This window comes from Amphiura filiformis, chromosome 10, assembly GCF_039555335.1.
Source record: "Amphiura filiformis chromosome 10, Afil_fr2py, whole genome shotgun sequence".
Taxonomy (NCBI): domain Eukaryota; kingdom Metazoa; phylum Echinodermata; class Ophiuroidea; order Amphilepidida; family Amphiuridae; genus Amphiura; species Amphiura filiformis.
Genome location: NC_092637.1, coordinates 5,327,341 through 5,346,423, shown reverse-complemented (window position 1 = coordinate 5,346,423; position 19,083 = coordinate 5,327,341). Strand labels below are relative to the sequence as shown.

Here is a 19,083-nt window from a genome sequence, read left to right as displayed (position 1 = left end):
AATTTGATTTGTTCGAGTTTGACAACCTTGGATAACCCAAGCCTCTTGTGAAGCCTATTTCCGCTGCGGTACATTTAAACATCGGGAACGGTCAGTGATTGAAACCCTACTTTTCCCGAAACTGACTGTAAGCTACATGTTAACAGGTATGTATCTTCTGCACACGGGATATCCGGCTTAACGTCCCCTGCGAAAGACGGAATATTCTTATGTTCCAGACGCCATAGTTGTCCTGTTTCAGCCATTTGAGTGCAAACACCGCGCGCTAGGTCCTGCCCCTTGATCCGCCTTAATTATCCTCGCAATAGGTGTCCTAGTCAAATATTAATAGGTTCTATTCATTTACTAGGTCTATTTTAGAGTGTACTTCTGTTATAGAGTTAGTCTAATTTGTGCATAAATATTTTGAATTTAAAGCTATCTTGACAAACTGTGTGTTATGTTGCTTATTGCGTTGGTGGACAGTCTTTATATGAACAAACTCTGTTATATATTACTTAGGATTATAAGGGCCATGGGAATATGAAGCTTGACCACCATTTATATATCGTCTCTGGGCAGGAAAAATCTCCTATGTTAATTTACCTCTGAAGTCAAAACCTCCTATGTGGTACAATATATTCAATGACAAACCTACTATGTTACGATTTTGCCATTCAAAATTAATAGCATCTATGTAAAAAAAATATGCGGTTATGTTATTATTTACAGAGGGGTTTGTAGTTTACAGTTGAAAGCCAAGTATCAGAATGTATTTTGAGCAATGTTCTTCACACACCCCAAGAAATTTGACCAAAATTGTACATAGGATGTTTGTGCACTGGGTTCCACTTTAAGGAGGTTTTGTGTTTGACTTTTGGAATTGCATATAAGCGACGGTATTTATATATGAATGAAAATAAATGATATACCTCTCACTTTTGAGAGTGAATTGCACCTCTTTTCCAGAGTAAAATTGATTCAATGTCATTCTCTTTTGTTATTTCATCCCATTAAAGTGATGACTGTAGGCAATCTGTTAGAGTGAAAGTACGTTGCTTCATTGAATTATGCATTTCAATTATTATTTGTAAACTAGCGAACTTTATACTTTCAATTCCAGTCTAGTAAAATTGTTATTTGGTTCCATTTTTGCGTTCGGGATGAGTAGCGATATTAGTGATCCCATATCAACGTATTCTCCTCCGTAGATACATACTTACTCCTCCGACCCATCATGTCAAATGTTGTCATTCCCATATAGTGCATCAGTTTGGAGAGTTCGCAATACACGTACTAGCATTAGAAAGGGACCACACGTTACCGATAAGGTAAATCACAAGGAACAACCTGACTAGTACTCGTGCTCTGCTGTCGCAGTATCTTCCGAGCCATCATGGCATAGGTTTTCCTTCCCATGTGGAACACCAATATGGAGAGTTTGAAATACTAGCATTAAAAGGGACGACACATTACCAATAAGATAAAGGATAAGGAACAACCTGTCTAGTACCCGTGCAGTTATCACCCACGCTCGTTCGTTTTTCTTTTCGTCCGGCGTTTTTGGCGGGCCTGCGCCAGGATTTGAATGTCCGAAAGCGGCAAGAATTTCATTGACCCTTCTGAGTTCTAAAGCTATTGACTCCAGTCTGTCCATACTGTTATTTGGGGTATAGTCCAAAAGATGCTTCTCATTTGCATCAACATCAGTGGTTTCAAATGCTAAACCATGTGGCCTTACATCATTTGGGACTCTCTCGAATTCCATTTCACGGGTCGATGATCGGAAAAATCCACCAGATCTGCTTTTGCCTTTATGTCGCTTGCGAGATGAGCCCGACTTTACTAAATCTCCTGTTTTCACGCGAACCAATGGTGCAAGAATATGAATCACAAGAGTTCGAAGCCAGATGGGTACGGGTTCCCCTCCGCTGCTTTTTGTAAATACTGTTACTACTATGATGTTGAGTACCAGCGACATGGACACCAAAAGCATTGAGGCGGCAAAATATTGTCCTGAGAGATACAAAAGAGAGGAAATATTGAAATTTAAGTAAAGCTAAAGATGAACCATGATATCGCGCAGAATCAAGCTAAACAAAACATTTGTCGACCAACCTAAATTTACAAGGGGGTTAATGACTTTGCGCTAAACACAATAATATTGGACAAACAGTTGGTGAAATATTAATAAACCAACGGATTGCAATTTAGTTCTATAGTTATACTTCAAACTGTATACTACAGAGAAACACCGGGCCGACAAACGACTCATTTTGTGGTGTATAGAATTAAACGGTGCGCAAACAAAAAGATAACCAGCCAACTGATGAAAAAGAACATACAAACGAACATTACTTTAAACATTAATTGTGCCTTACCTTCCCAGCACAAAATATACCTGTACCAATTTATATGGGTGGAGATAGATAATAGAGGATAACAAACTTGTATAGGTGCTCAACAAGGTGGCACCGCTAGGATTTGAACCCATAAGCTTCCGATCGTGAGAGCCGTCCCGCTATGATCACCTGATCTCTTAAGAATTTACATAATACCAGATATCTTAGTTTGGGAATCTAAGTCAGTGTTTGCGTCAGTCAAATAGTAATACTGGTGTTATTGTCGATATCTTTGTCTTAGTCAATATCGATATATAGGTCGACTCACTCGTCCTTTTAAACATACAATAATAGGATACAAAAATGCAGCTTAAATTTCCTTTTCTAATATTCAGCAAGGCAGTCCTCCTGAATAGTAACTTTTCAAGCAGAAAATTGCATTAAATCGTCATTGATTCCCTTCACAGCTATTCTCCATTGCTGCATTAACCCCTGGACACTACTGATTATCTAACAGCATTTCTGATTGGTTGATAACTTGAAATGCTCATTTCAATTGCCAATTATGACTAATATTGGTTAAACTTGCAATTTGCAGATGATCTTATTAATACCCTCCTTGAATGGTTCCAAATTTGACACAATATTCATTTTGGCCAATCGGCAGGTAGTTCTCATGGGGTTAAGGCAGCAAAAAGTCCCTTTAACCTAGCTCATACCGTGTTGTCAGTAAGTAAAGCAAACACTGCAGCTTATTAGTAAATCTTTCCATTCGGACCAAGCTTAAGGCAGTTCCTTTAACGTTTTTGTCTCCAAGCTATTATTGGCAACAAGTCTACACAAGCAAATTAAACCGCGAATCATAAATCATAAAACTCAACTTCATTTTGTTTTCACGTAGAGGATGTTATTGGTGTATGTCAGTGATATCGACTGCTCAGTGCCAGAAGTGGGTAAGTGCAATAGCTACACTTTCAACATTTGGCAATTTACATACATTATATTGTACTCATCTACACATGGTAGCTACACATGGCAGCTATTGCACTTACCCACTTCTTGTACTGAGCAGTCGATATACGTTTCTTTAAGGAAATGAAACAATCGACTTATAATTTTAATCTATCAAGATAATTGTGCAAATTCTCCATCGTTATAATCGGCCTTATTATTATTTATCACAAAATGCATCTCTTATACGCTGGCGAAGTAACGTAATAAATTGGATTAACTACCATAGCAATAGGTAAAAACAATTTTGAATATATCGCGCTGAACTACAAGCAGGTTGCACATATCACCTGTGTATGTCTGCAATCATAGATTGAGTACAATACCGGTCTTTTCAAAGATACTAATCTTACAGGTGCGAGTGATCAGCATGATATGGTTCAATGCAGAGGTACCGCGTAAACGTACCAGTGCAGCGCGGTATATTCAAAAATTGTTTTCACCTATTGCTATGGTAGTTAATCCGATTGTTACATAACTTCGCCAACGTATTATACCACCACAACATAATGTGATAACTGTCACAGTTTTGTCAAAGTAAGCGAGTCAGCAAGACAATTATTCTTTTCATAAAACGGGGGAAAAGGGTCATTTAACTTAATTGCATTAATTCTTGATATATGAGATTTTAAATTTGTGCACTTCGTGGAGTTTGAAACTTTTAAGGAGATCGATAGTATAGACGAATCGAAATTCACGCATTCCTATACCTTAATGGCTGCCAAAGTTGGGTCCCCGTCGGCTCAATCTCACATAAAATGTGAAATAATGCGGCCTTGGAGGGTATTTTAAACTGCATTCTATCACCTGTGTTACACGTAGACAAAAGAATAATGACAGAATACAACACAAAAGAATCTAACATCGAATTTTAAGCGGCTTTAATCCACCCAATTGGGCAGTCACTACACCAGTGTGGTGCATGCGGGGACCCGTCATGGCCGACCAAATCCTGACCATGACTTGGCTCGTTGGATTCGTCTATAGCTATAATTGGCTGGTTAAACATTTTTTCCGGTGACACAGCTTTTAACTGTGTGTGGTTTGTTTGTCTTTACTCTGCTTTCTGCTTATGCCGTATCTGTGGCTAATGTACGGTATGTTAATATGTCACTATAAAGAAAGTGAACATGATTATAGACATAATTTTTCAAAACATGGTAAATGTGAAGTTAAATTGCTAGGTATGAGCAATTACCATTTGACCAATGGACCAGATTGCACTGTTTTCGACACTGGTAGTAGATACCCATCTGATTGGTCATTAACAAGTCGCCTATCGCTATTAAAGTCATAATGTACGATCTTTTTTCAGAATTTACCTTTATTTTTTTCAAAACCGATTTTTTGGCATATTTGTAATATTTACACATGTTCTAACTTAAATCTATGAGCAAACTGTCAAATTCGTCCTATTTGTAGCAAAACGGGACGATTTTCTGTTGGTCCGACATAAAGTCATAATTTTAGATTATGACTTTATGTCGGCCACGATCTGAAACCGTAGTCTCCTACAAAATTAGTTGGTTACGCTCCCTCCACATGTGGAGGGAGCGTAACCAAACTGGCCGCGTAGGAGACTAACTCTGAGGCCGCACTCGCTGTCCTAATCCAAACAGTGCGAGATGTTTCGAGTGATAGAGGTGAAGTTTATGATGTTGTTTCTTTGTAAATTCCCAATGTTTTTCGCGTCCAAATGTATTGGGAACTTTCATAATGATTGCATATTATCATTTTAGAAAAAAAAAAGAAAAATCTAAAAATTTAAAAAGATCGTACATTAAGGCTTTAATTGAACTACGCACTAGTGACGTTATAACTGGTTCATTACTATTGAACAGTTATTTCATTTAGTCTTGGAACATTTTGAATAAAAAATCACGATTGAAAAAAGGAAAAGAAGTTTGAATTTGCTGATTCATTATGACATTCGCGTTGTAAGGATTAAATATAGAAATATGCTTTAGGCTTAGAATTTTCGATCTAGAAACACTACCATGTAAAGTTATTCAATGGCAGATTGGATCGAATGTGTAATATAAGAATGAAATGTGATTTGTTAACAACACTTGATTTGTATTCTGTTTTATTCTTATCATCTGAATATTTTAATATGTATTTCGATAGGATTTCAGTAAAATATCATGTTTTCCTGAATCAAAATGACGCTTGCGAGAGAATTTTTTTTTTGTTATTTAGTCTTGTTTTGTTTATAGCTGTGCATGTAATAAGTGTTTAGGTATACATCACTCACCAACCACCTATTGACATATTACTGTAAGGCATCAGTATATTTTGTTCATCGCCACTGGCTTTGCATTGTTGTTCAACTGCGATGGCTCTTAGCTTTATACAGTCGATGTTTGACGAGCACCGTGTTAGCCCATACAGCGCGGCGCGCTGGTGTCAATAGCAGACTACCACGCTCCAACAAAAAGAAACACAAATTTGTCTAAAAATGTAAAATTTTTATAATTTTATTGACAACTGTTTAATTTACTGGAATAATGTATGTAAATAAGTACGAACATGCGTAGTTTTAGATAATAACTACTTGAGGTTATTTAAGTATTGAAAACTTTAGAACTTAAGCTCTTTTTAGAATACAGATCTGTATAAAGCCCTGTAGAAAGTATTGTAATGGGTTCAAATGGGTTTAAGTGCGTTCTTCCTAGATTTAGATGACATTTAATAGGGATTCAATCCCGTCAAACTTGCTCTCGGTGAAAACCGAGAATCGGTTTACAACATCAATTCAGGCTATGCATGTTTTGTACTTTGAGTACTTGTGCTTAGTGTTATATAAGGAGGTAAAAAACATCGCATTATATTCAAAGAAACTGATTTTGTTTTCATCATTTGTTGATATGAATTGCTGAATCAAAATATTATGAATTGTTTCAGGTAGGGATCTGTGAGTTGTCTATAAAAATAGCAAAGCCTCGCGGGTGTGTGTACGTGCATGTGGATTAAAAATGATACAAAAAGTGGAGAGGTGAGATTCAGCAGAGAGAGAGACAGAGATAAAAATAAGGAAAGTAAATACAGGAATCGCGTGTTTTTATAATTTATCTGTGAATTAACTGACTTCGATATACACCATCCTTGTTATCAATATTAAACTTTATAATAGTTACACAATATCTGGGACTAATCCACAATTGAAGAAGTTCCTTTAATTGTGTTTTCAGTCCATATTTCGTTGCTTCTTGTTTTTCCGATATTTAATTTAAATATAAAATATGTTTCTTTTGAGTGAAAGTTTATGTGATTTTCCTATACTTTGATCAGTTCGTAATCGGCGGGAATTATTAGGCTTTTATCACTACACCAAAAAGTAGATCCACCTTAAGAGTGATATAGTTGATCTGCCTGGTCAATATTTTGCATGTTAAAGAAAGTTGACAAAGTACATAACTTCCATTAATGATTTGTAATACTTCTGGCGAGATGTCATGACATGTCTCCAAATAAAATATATTGATAGTAATCCGCGATGTTATAAAGCCCGCCGATTACGAGCTGATCAAACTGTGCTGTTATTATGAACTGTAAATCATCGTATTTTAGGTGCGTCTTTTAATGTAAGTCGTAAATGAATCCGGACAGGTTGACTTCAATGCTCTACTCTTAAAACATGTCAGTAACCAAACAGTTATCCAACTGACACAACAGCAAAATGCACTGACATGGAACAGCTTCCTGGACCACATTCACAGCCCAGTCCTGTTTCATGAAAAAAGTATATGAAAAGCAGAAAGCAGCACCGTTTTATCATCAGAGCAAGGACCTTGTGTGCATTCTCACAGATTTTTTGTGCTGGGTGCCAAATGTTGGGCTGTGAAAGTGGAGGAAGTCCAGGAAGCTGCCCCATGACAGTGCATTTTGCTGTTGTGTCAGTTGGACAACTGCTTGGTTACTGACATGTGTTTTGAGTAGATTAATAAAGTAATCCTTTGTGTAATTTTGGTTCATTTTGATTGACAGTATTTTAAGATATGACCTTGTGATTCACAAGTTGTAAAAAAGTATAAGTTTCTTTTTGAGCTCAGTTTATGTTGGATTGATATCAGAAGTAACTGATTAACCTCACATTTCAAAATAAACTTTTAATCCGGTATAACTAAATTTCCTAATTTGCACAAAATCATTCAAATCGAAAATGAAAGTTAACATTGCGTTGCTAGAATCACTTCTAACATAAGTTTAAAAGCTTAAAATTTGGCCACTGTTTAAAGGATTAAGTGATAGTTGTTTAAATCTTTACCTCAAAACTAAAAACCGAGTATAAGCTTTAAACCTCAGTTAGTTAAGGGGGTACTACACCCCTGGCCAATTTTGTGCCTTTTTTTGCATTTTTTTCAAAAATTATAGTACATTGGGGACAAGTAAGATATGTATATTATAGGGGCAAGGACTACAACTACTGCACTGAAAATTCAGCAACTCAAAGCATGTAGTTATTGATTTATTGATCAAATATTGGTTGCCTGTGCTGAAATAAAATTTCTATTGCAGTAGTTGTAGTCCCTGCCCCTATAATACACATATCGTACTTGTCCCCAATGCGCTATAATTTTTAAGAAAAATGCAAAAATAGGCACAAAATTGGGCAGGGGTGTAGTACCCCCTTAAGCCCTTAACCGGTAACACGAGTTTAAAGCTTATACATTAACAGTTTTAAAATAGTGAAGTTTTATTTCTGTAATAGTTTAAAGGGTGTAATCCATTATGGTATAAAGGAAACTGGTAGTACGTATCACATCATTTTACATCCCATGGTTGTTTGATGTGATCATTTATTAACATTTCTAACAAAACATTATATAATATTCAATTCTAGACGTGGACAATACCAATAACTATCACACTAATATGTATATTATATATCCAGCTCTTTTTAACATAGATTTTTGTTTCTTTTTCAATTTATTCATGTATTTATGATTTTTTGGGTATATTTTATTCTGTATATTTGTGTTTAAACTGAGGGCGCTGTTTACATATATTCAAAATCTAATTTAGCCAAATAAATTATTCCTAACATATCATGATAAAAGGTTTTTTGAAAATGTTATTGTTGTTTGCTACTCTTTTCTGATGTTTTCATGCCATTATACGTGCGCCTACCCCTTGTAAAGATGAAAACACGGTTTAAGATAAATAGCGCCATCAGTGTTCACCTTTTCTTAAAAATTACGTAATTTTACATGCCATCAAACAACATAACCCTTGTCTTCTTGCACGTTTTTCTTTCACTAAGCTGCATTTTTGTATGGTTTGTTTACTATTAAATATGTCGATATTAAGATAAAGATAATTTATCTACTCAATAAGCCAAATCGGCATTGGAAGTTTGCAATGCATTGTAGGACAGTTTTTGCAGTTTTGGGACACTTTGTCCTTTGACCTTTCAGAAAATTCATAAATATTGGGTTTTTGTACGAACCAAATATAATCTAAAATGTTTTACATTAATTAAAACAAATATAAAAAATATTAGTATTATATAAATTAATTATTTAGTATTTTTATGATCAACATTATGTTAATAATAAGAAAATTAATAATAAGTACGTCAATTTTCCCGATATGTCAGAGGTCAAAGTGTCTCAAAACTGCTCTCAAAAACCGGAAGTTAGAATGGCGATTGGGCTTATACCTAATAAAGGATCATGTTTCATATTTAATCAGTGAGGTAACTAAAACTACAAGTCAACATAAAACCGAGAGTCTCGTTTGTAGAAAAGGCCCACATCACGGTCATTAGGACATAAAAATGTGAGAACTAGTGCCGCAGAGAATAATAATAAAAAAAATGGAATTTTATGCCAGGAAAGTATTTTATTAATCCAGTCTTCAAACAACTGCAGTAGTCAGTTATTTTGAACAGGTCATGTGGTCGTATCATGAGAACGGTCAAGTCGAAACATTCTATAATTGAAGACCAAATTAAAAAGACTAGTTTGCGTCTGACGTCAGGGAAAAGGCGCGACGTGCTTTGCTGCTGACCTGTCTAGTTGACAGGACGTCATACGCAAACTGTTCTTTTTAATTCGGTCTTTAATTATAAATGTATTTTGCAAGATGTCTATGTGGATTGGTTAAATGTAGTGGTAAATGCTCTTATACAGCCACGTCTCGACGTTTCAAAACCATCTTATCTGGTTTCTTTTTCACTGTGGTAACTGGATCCATATATACTGGTGGTGTTTCTATAAATTGCAGTGTTTCCAGAATTATAAGTACGATACGCGTATAATAATTGTAAGAAGAAACTGAAGCTACGGAGACCACTACCGACCAAAACATAATTATATCAATTTAACCCTTAAGGTTATGTCGCTATTAAAAATAAGCACTTTGAATCTGATACTTGCCTTATACCCTATTAAACATACTCTATTCGTCTTGAGGTATGAAACGAAATCGTGATACTTAAATCGGTCTATGCATGCGAGAAGAGAATGGAAGGGGAGGGGTTCCTGTTTGAGGAAATGCAGGTATTTTGGGCGCAGTAATTTGGTGTTGCGATACTTCCTAGCATGTTCGGTTTCGGTAAAAAACCAGGCATGTGCACAAATTGACTAAATGCGCACAAATAACTTTTGGCAATTGCCCCTCAAAATTGGGTGCTTTATATGAAAGATAAGTATATTTAATGTGCAGACTGTAGTCGTCAATATTTGAAAAAGAAACCCAGGGGAAAGATATCAATTCATACATCATTCCGGAATATATTTAGGCTAAAACTATAGCTCAAAAGGTAAAAATATTGCAACCAAACACAAATTATGTTTTTACAATAGAAAAGTCTAGAAAATTCAACCAATGCGAATTTAAAAAAAGGTCATCAACTTTGTGCAGGGGTTAATTTTCAAAATTCAAAAATGGTTTAGTTCGACCTATCTTTGATGTATGGTTTTTAATTTACAAGTCAAGAGGTCGATTGTCGGTTTGTTGTATAGGGGTTAAAAATCTAATAATGCTCTGATTTTGACCAAAAATGTATCAAATCGTGCCTCTTGCAAAAAGTAATTTTAAACAAAGAATATTTTGTACCATATAGAGTTCAATGGGGATTGACCACTTTCTCCATAATACCTGGGTAACCTATTGTATAGGTTTTCGAAGACGAAAAATATCCGCCTATTAGAAAAAAACCGGGTCATGTTTGTGAAGTTGATAACTGTGGATCTCTAAATATGGCATTACATTATCCTTTTCGCTTGTAAATGCTGCACCACATAAAGGTCAACCTATACCTTTTCCGAATCCTTATAATTAGCTTTGGTGTTGGTCTTAACCAGATTCTTTTCTAGACTTCTAGAATTTAGGTTGCACTTTTTTGCCTTCTTAAGTTATTTGTCCTATCCTAATTAATTAATATGCGTGTTATGTTGAATTCAAGTAGGTCGTAAGTGGATACGGTAAAAACTCGATAGTTAGCATATGTGCTTACTATCGAGCACTTTTGAAAACATGAGCTAATGGGGTTGAGACACACATTTGCAGGTTTCTTGTTCGTATATAACTATGTGTATAGATGATTTACTCAAAACCCTTTGATGGAGCTCTTCATGTTTGCATATTTTAAAAGCGTTCGATAGTAAGCACATGCTAACTATCGAATCGAGTCTAATAACAATACACTTATGACCTTCTTGCATTCAAGCGTCAAAAAGTTGCTTACCTATTACTGGCACCGTATTGGTAGGTGGTATAGATTCTGCCACGATCATGAGAAAGACAGTCATTGAAAGGAGAAATGTCACACCAAGCTGGACCTTGCCTTGTGACTGTGGTGGGAGGAGAAAGGCTAATGATGCCAATAAAGTAATAAGTAATGAAGGCATCATAAGGTTGAAAACATAATAATGAGGACGTCGGCTGAAGTTTATATAAAATGTCACATCTGTGTAGGGTATATCAGGATCATCAGGGTAATATTCAACATTATTACACGACGATAGTCCTATCATATCCCATTCACCGTTGCTCTCAAACACTGTGGATTCCCCTGCGAAAAGAAAAGAAAGGTAACTCACATTAGTTTTAATATTGTGTTTATATCACGCTGCTATTGGTTGTCCACGATACCACTTTCATCAGGTATCTGATTATTGATGACGTGGAAAGCTGTGGTAAATATTATATTTTAAATGCCGGGTTCCGCATGCGAAATATGGAAGCCTAGTCCCATCTTCCAATTGATAGCAGAGAGTCATACACTCTACCAGATTACGAAGTATATATCTACCTGACACAATATCGCTAAGTAAATTGCACTACTTGGTTTATTTACTTTAGCTCATCTTAGTCTTGATTATTATAATCGTGTGCTCTTGGTTTTATTCCTACTCATGAAACCGTTACCAGCAAGTTGTCAGTCATGGTTCCACGACCAAGCTGCCTTCATCCGCGTGTTCCTGATGTTTCTTCTACTTATTCATGGTACCACATCTCAGCGCTTCATTGTTACCTTTTGTGTCCCTCAGGGATCAGTTTTTGGGCATGTCCTTTTCCTTGTTACCATCAATGACCTGTCTCAACTCCCTTTCTCTCAGGGTATGCAGATGTATGTTTGTTGCACTGATCTGATTTTATGACGGTCAAAGAAGATGATAATTTCGCTTGTCACTAAAATAGCTGGAAAATTAAATGACACGAAAAACTTAGGGCCGTCATTTCAGGGTAATAGCTGCTACTAAGTGTCTTTACCAATTCTCGTACCTGGGTGTTCTCTGATCACATGATCTTTCTTGGACACCCAATATCTCATCCGTCTCTTCCAAATCTCGGCTTTTGTTTGGTTTATTTTACAATGGTTGAACCAATGCTCATTTCAATCTAAACATTGTCCGCCCATCTTTTGATTACTGCTGTTACACCTGGATCTCTTATGCCATGAAGGATATTAAATCTGACGACAATGTGCAATGTATTGCCCTTAAGACGGCAACTAAATCTATGAAGTCGCATTATGTTCTTTTCTGTGACTGCAAGATTCCTTCCATATCTGGTATTTAATACGATGTAAAACGCTGCTCCTGATACTGCCTCCAACGGTTAGCGGGTTTTGCAGCTCAGGTTTTTTTTTGAATTCGAGAGCTTTATCTGCACATTCTTGATAAGAACTGGTGCGCTTTTTGGTTTGTAATACAGAGAAATATCATTAACAGTGTCAAATTGAAAGCTTTTAGTCCCAATAGGCTTAGGACAATTAAAGATACGCTTCAGAAATGCCGATTGTTTTGTATTCAGTATACAATAAATACTCTAAAAAGAGCCTCACTATGTTTTTTATTACGAACAAGAAATCTCAAAAACGTACTTCACTTCAGTTCGGTTTAATTTTAACCACATGTATTGGGATATTCCGTTAAAAATCCATACACCCCCGTGGAAGATTTTGGAAATATCTTCCACTGAAGGAGTATGGATTTCAAATTGCATTATAGCAGCTCCATTTGAATTTCACACACCCTTTGAGAAAGATTCAACCTGAATCTTCCACAGAAGGAGGGTGAGTTTTAAATGGAGCGGCTTAATATGCCAATTCCATTTGATATTCGTACTCCCTCTGTGGAAGTTATTTCCAAAATCTTCCACAGGGGGTGTGTGGATTTTAAATGGAATAGCCCAAAATGTAAAACGAAAGCATGCAGGTGTTAATGAATTATAAGAAAACTACAATTTATGGATAATTCTTAAATATTCACAAAAATGTGCACTAATGCACTTGGCAATCAAATAAATGTATATTTATTCAAAATGAATATAAAATGATATCTAAAAAACATGTTCCAAAGTGTTTAGTTCTACATGGACAATTGACCAAAAAGCCTTTATGACTGAACCCCAATTGGTCACACCCATACGTATATTACTGCGTATCTTATCCTGTGCAGTCACAATGGGTTATTAGAATCAGATAGAATCAAAAAGACTAGTTTGCGTCTGATGTCACTGTCAATCAAACTCATCACGACCTTTGGTTGTTTGTAGCGCCGTAAAAGGAAAGTTGATTTATCTGGTGCCGATCGGCAAATGGCGATTTATTTTTTCTTTTACAAGGCAAAAAGCAACTTTTCTAGGCATTGTTTCATATTAATAGGACCCAACTTTTGAGACGGTTTGTATATTATTTGAAGGTGCTCAATAAACCATAAGGCACGCGTTCAGAAACTGAATTATCACCACACTCGTAAACAAACCGTGTCCGAGTTTGATTGACAGTGACGTCAGACGCTAACTAGTCTTTTTAATCCGTGAGTCTGCGTGACGTATGTAGGGTTTTATCGCAAAGTCTTATGGGATTGTCCAAAAAAGTGAATTTCCGTGATTGGAACTACAAAATAGGTTTACATGGATATGATTATTGCATTCCATGCTAAGATGAAAAACTACTAATTAATTATCGTATCAATTATCAGTAACATAAAATGTGTACAATACCATTCATCATGCAAATGTTATTATATTATTTATTTTATTATTATCATTTACGTACTGATGTACCAACGGGATCAAGATGAAAAAGTTTATTTCATTTCATGCATACATGCATATTTAGCATTCATTTTTCGCAGCAGCATAACATGCGTAAGGTAATTTTCGTTCATTCACAGAAAGGCTATTGCACAAAAATCTTCTATAATAATTAAATCTTAAATTGATAAAATTATAGCAATCACACTTATATTTTGTCATATCATCATAAAATTATATTAATATTGGTCACTTGGAAGTACATGATAATCGTGCTTGCTGCAAGAAAGCTTTAGTCAATAATTCAGAACGGCAAACAAGCTAATTATTACTGAAACTAGCTAAGCAGATTAGTATAGTCTTTCTACCAAAAATAGTTTAGGTAACACTTGAATACAACCATATGTGACATCAAATTAGTTGTATCAGCAAATAGTTATGTTCCACATGTTTCAAGAAGCGCTCATTTATAAAAGCAAAAATGTATCAAACAAAAATTCACAATGTTCAAAAATATATTGATTGATAAGACATTTCCTTAATCTCATTATTATGAGCATTGGATAAACACAGTATGGTGAACACCCGCGCCTATAAGAACTCGTCCATATGGGACGCAACGGACGCATGTAATTATGTGGCATTTAAAATGGCACAATATGTTCATTTATTTTGAATTTCGACTGCAATTGTAGAAAAAAAATTACAATGAAACAATAATTACCCTTTTAAGTACATTTAACAGCCTTACTATACTTTTTTTTTTTACCTTGGCGAGTCAGTGACGTCAGTACGCATTTCATTGGGTGCAACTTCAAATCACGCGCTGCGCCCAATAAAATGCGCACGAAATAGCAACCTCAGCGCGTTGACGTCATTGACTCGCCAGGACAAAAAAATAGTATAGCAGCAATCTTCATATCATGCTAAATGACAGGCAACAAAATGCGTTTCGATGACATATTGAAATGCATACTCACACATGCTGTTTACGTAATGACAAAATGCAACATCTACAACGCATGCGCACAAAATGCTTGTCGGGACTAATCATATACACATCGAATCACACTAATTGGAGACTCTTTCCTAACATAACAAACTAAACAATAAGGAGGCTAATGGAGTAAATGAATTGAGGCAAATAAGACAGTTTGCTTATCAAGCACTTGGAGCTAGACGGCCTATCTAGTGACATGCCTAATCTATAAGCTTAAGGAAAACTACCGTTCCATGCCTATAACCATAAACTGAAGGTAAATCACTGTTTTCGTAAGCATCTTGCCAAAACTAAAAGCTTTGGGATAAAAAATAATAAAATGTTTCACTTGATTTAGTTTTTGCTTTGAACCAAATATGCTAGACGCTGCTAAAACACATTGACTATGTACTATTAATCTCCTATGCTCTGCTTTTTTCAATAAAAATGAAGCGGCCGTTTCCACAATATTTTAAGGATCGCATCCGTGAAGTTGGTCTGGTTTAGTTTGGATGGCAAATGGTTATAGTTAGAGTTGGTGACGTCATTAAAGTATGCAGAATAGCATCAAATGTAATTGTCCATGTGCTAGAATCCCGTCCTTTTAGTGCCGTGCCCGTAGAAAAAGAGGTCCATATGAAATAGCAAACTGGATGTCCAAGATGTATTGCAATGATCATAAAAAGAATTGAAAAGATTACTCATCTGAAGTGGACGTTGACAATCCATTCATTTCAAAGGTGCATTATAAGTCGCTGCTACAGTAGGCTACACACCACTTCAAAATACGACGAACGAAACTGATCCCTACACGACTCACTGCAGAAGAGATCCATTAAAGACTATTTTGTGGTAACTGCGCCATTGTTCTATCGGAGGACATTTTTAGCGGTCATCCAGTGAAAAACAGATCGAAATCGGATAATAGTAGAAGTTACGGCGATTTTTATTTGCAAGTAAGACAGTTGTTATTTCTATTTTTTCTAAATAGTTGAGAAGTGCAGAAATTAAAGATTGCGTTGAGTGAAAGATGTACAAAATGTGCAAATAGTTAAAATGCCACGAATCACCGATTCGAGACACTTTGGGCATGTTCCATGTTTTTTAAATTTCTGATATGTTGTAGTGTTTCTGCGTTGACTCAAACTGGTATTACATGATCGTTATAGGAGTCAACGGGTCATTTTTATAATAATAGGGTACATGCTAATTTTTAGTGTCACTTCCAGATCTTACATTGCTTACTTCCGTGTCGGAATCCCGGCCGTACGAAAATTATTTTCGTTCTCATCTCGATAGTCTTCGCTCATAGCTATAAAGCATGTTCTTTGTCAACTCTCCTTTAATAGTAACTCCGTTTTGAGCTTCTCTCATTTTGTAGAGCTGTAGAATATCTTTTTGTACACATGTCAATGCTGCAACTCTGAACCAAAGTATGCGAGAGCGCCCTCTTTTTTGGAACAGTTGCATGGCATAATTGAATTTAGTTGATATAGCCGTTAAAACGAAAGCAGCAAAAAGAACCAGCTGTACTATTTTTCATCTTGGCGAGTCAGTGACGTCAACGCTGAATGCATCAATGAAGGATCTCGTTTAGGAAAATAAAATAAAAAGTCTAGGTATCGTCCTAGCCCTTTGAAATATTGCATTTTAAAACCTGAATATATTGCATTAACTTCAAAAAATACCGACGTTTATTCAGACACAATCCGCAAATAGTCGTAGAGTCAAGTCAAATGAAACCCACCGAGAATCTCATTATTACTCTTCTCATTTCTTCATCGTGATTTTCACTATCGTCATCATGATAAAGTAAATATCGGCACATAGCTCCAATTCAGCTTTGCATCACCAATTCTTAATACCTCAAACCATAGTTGTACTTAGGTGTGTTTAGACTGGGATCGCCAGAGGCGGTTAGGCGATTTCTTGACGACAACCTGCATGACAGCATTTCGTAATCTTCATCCATGATGTTGCTTTAATACCTGGCATCAACTTCTCTGCTTCTCTCAAATGATGACCTGAGTTGAACGCATACATAGTTCATGAAATACCTGTCACCTCCAAAGCCTGTCATCTATCCCGCTTGACATTATCTTCGGGAAGTAATGAAGAGGAACAAACTAGCATGGTAATTACCAGTATATATTTTTTCTTAAAAAAATCGAAAGTGGTCACAAGCTTAGTGTATAATATATAGACAATTATTTTTTGGTAATTTCTGGTTTTAATGAAGTGAGAATTATAAATTTCTATGGATTTTCAAATAATTATATTTTAGACTTTTTGCTTGGTAGCTGTAGTCTTTCAGATGATTAAATATAACAGAAATTGTTCCACTTTTTCAAGAAGTCGGAAATTTTGATTAACATGTATGTATGTTATTAAAAAAAAATGGAATGTTATTGCAGATTTGGATTGTAAATATTATTGTAAAATTATTGTTTTGGTGACTAACTTAATTAAATTGTGACTATTATGTGTTTAAACTGACCAAATTGTGAAGCTACATCTTTTACATTTAATCTCTCAATGACATTATTAATGGTGGTGTGCCCTGACTGACACAACAGCAGTGTGCTGTTAATTATTCATGAGGAATTAAGGGCTAAGTGTGATCCACCAGTTTCAAGAGGCAGGCTAGCCTTAAGGTGTAATATAAATGATACATTCTTAATTCTTAACTTGCCAACATAGGTCCCTTTGATTACACATTCAGATCTTGTATTAAAGAATCATAACAAAAATGAGCATTATAAAAAGACTAAAAGAATACTTGCGGTAACATTGTCTACTAATTCAGAAAAATTTCCATGCAAATTGTAAATATACTGGTATTTTGATTTCGAAGAGAAAATATTAATTTGATTAGCCCATGCTTTATAGGAGTTAATGGTATATCTATATAAAAGGTCTGTTTTTCATTGTCTATCATCTCTTTTGAGATCATGCAACTACAAAAGTTTAAAACTTATGCATCTTAATACTTAAGCACTGGGCACTTAATTTGTTATGAATTGAAATATAAATATAAATATTTTTTTAGAACTGAGGTATTTTTGGAATAAAATAGTTCAATCGGGCGTGCGCGTACACTTCATCAAGGTTTCAAGCCCGTGATTGCGCAATGCCGCGTAATGGTATCGACGCACTTAATGTTGCCTTACCGATTGAGCGTGGTCAAGCAGCAATTCATTCATTATAACTCATCTTTTTTTGTTCCGTAACCACAGCTATATAAATTATATATCATGGTAGTTATATAAATATATATGTTTTATTGTTATAATATAAAAATTAGGTATTTATTGCAACCATTGGTTTCACGCAAGTTTGCACGGCGATCATTTATTGTTATATATATATACTTATGTTTTATTGTTATTTTTCTTTTATCTTTATCTAGTTCTCAATAATGACTTTCTTGATAATATATACTTTTCCAAGAACGAAAATGGTCTTAGATCAACTTAAAAGGAAGGCTGAAAGGTAGACAGCACGACACCTACTGATTGGCAACATTCACCGGGAGGTAAAATCTCCAAATCGTTTTCATTATCAACCGCCTATAAAATGATCAATACCGTTTAATGGAAAGCACACATATGAGGGTGCACAATATGTAAAAAATATATAATGTTGGAAGCATGCAATTTAGGGTTATTCTTTTCTAAGATAACATAACTGAAAAATATTTAATTCCAGGCAAAAGTGTTTAATCATAAACCTAACCTCTCTTAATGCGATCTTGTTAAAAAAGGACAAAATCAGAAATAATCAAGCAGCAACAATTTAACATAAAGTATATCGCCACTAACTGGTAACCACATCTTGTATATATATTGATATATGTATATATAGAAAGCTAGATATATAAATAGATAGATAGAAAGATAGATAGACAGACGGGGATTAACCAATTCATTGCTGATAGCAAAAAGGACGAACCGGACATCCATCATGCCAGGATGAAACGACCACTGCGGTGATTATATATATATTATATAGAGTGTGCCAGGCGCCATCCAACAATACATATACTATACGCACCGTCGCCTTGGACAATTAGTTCAGTACCGTCATGTTGCCAAGGTCCGAACTTCATCTCACAGCGTTGGCGATCGAATGGAAAGTACGTGATGTCCAAGATACACAAGCCTTTAAAGTTGACCGGAGCGGCCCACTGAATGTGACCATCGTATTTGATTTTGACTATAGTCCCTACAAGGAAAGGGTCATATTTTGGCCACGCACTGCATGGATTTAAAAGTAACAAAA

The 19,083-nt window shown here is 35.5% G+C and overlaps 1 protein-coding gene across 7 annotated transcripts in view; it reads right to left on the bottom strand.

Moving 5' to 3' along the window:
- Positions 1-19,083, bottom strand: part of LOC140162433 (neuronal acetylcholine receptor subunit alpha-10-like) — a 310,611-nt gene that overhangs the window by 41,681 nt on the left and 249,847 nt on the right. For 2 of the 7 annotated variants that reach the window (XM_072185664.1, XM_072185666.1), the window contains exon 6: positions 11,026-11,352. The exons of 2 other annotated variants lie outside the window; for them this stretch is intronic. In XM_072185664.1, the coding sequence (XP_072041765.1) occupies positions 11,026-11,352 (327 nt within the window). Of the gene's footprint in view, positions 1-781; positions 1,996-11,025; positions 11,353-18,855; positions 19,059-19,083 lie in introns of those variants that run through there. 3 more of the 7 variants (XM_072185660.1, XM_072185659.1, XM_072185661.1) reach the window with 3 other exon arrangements.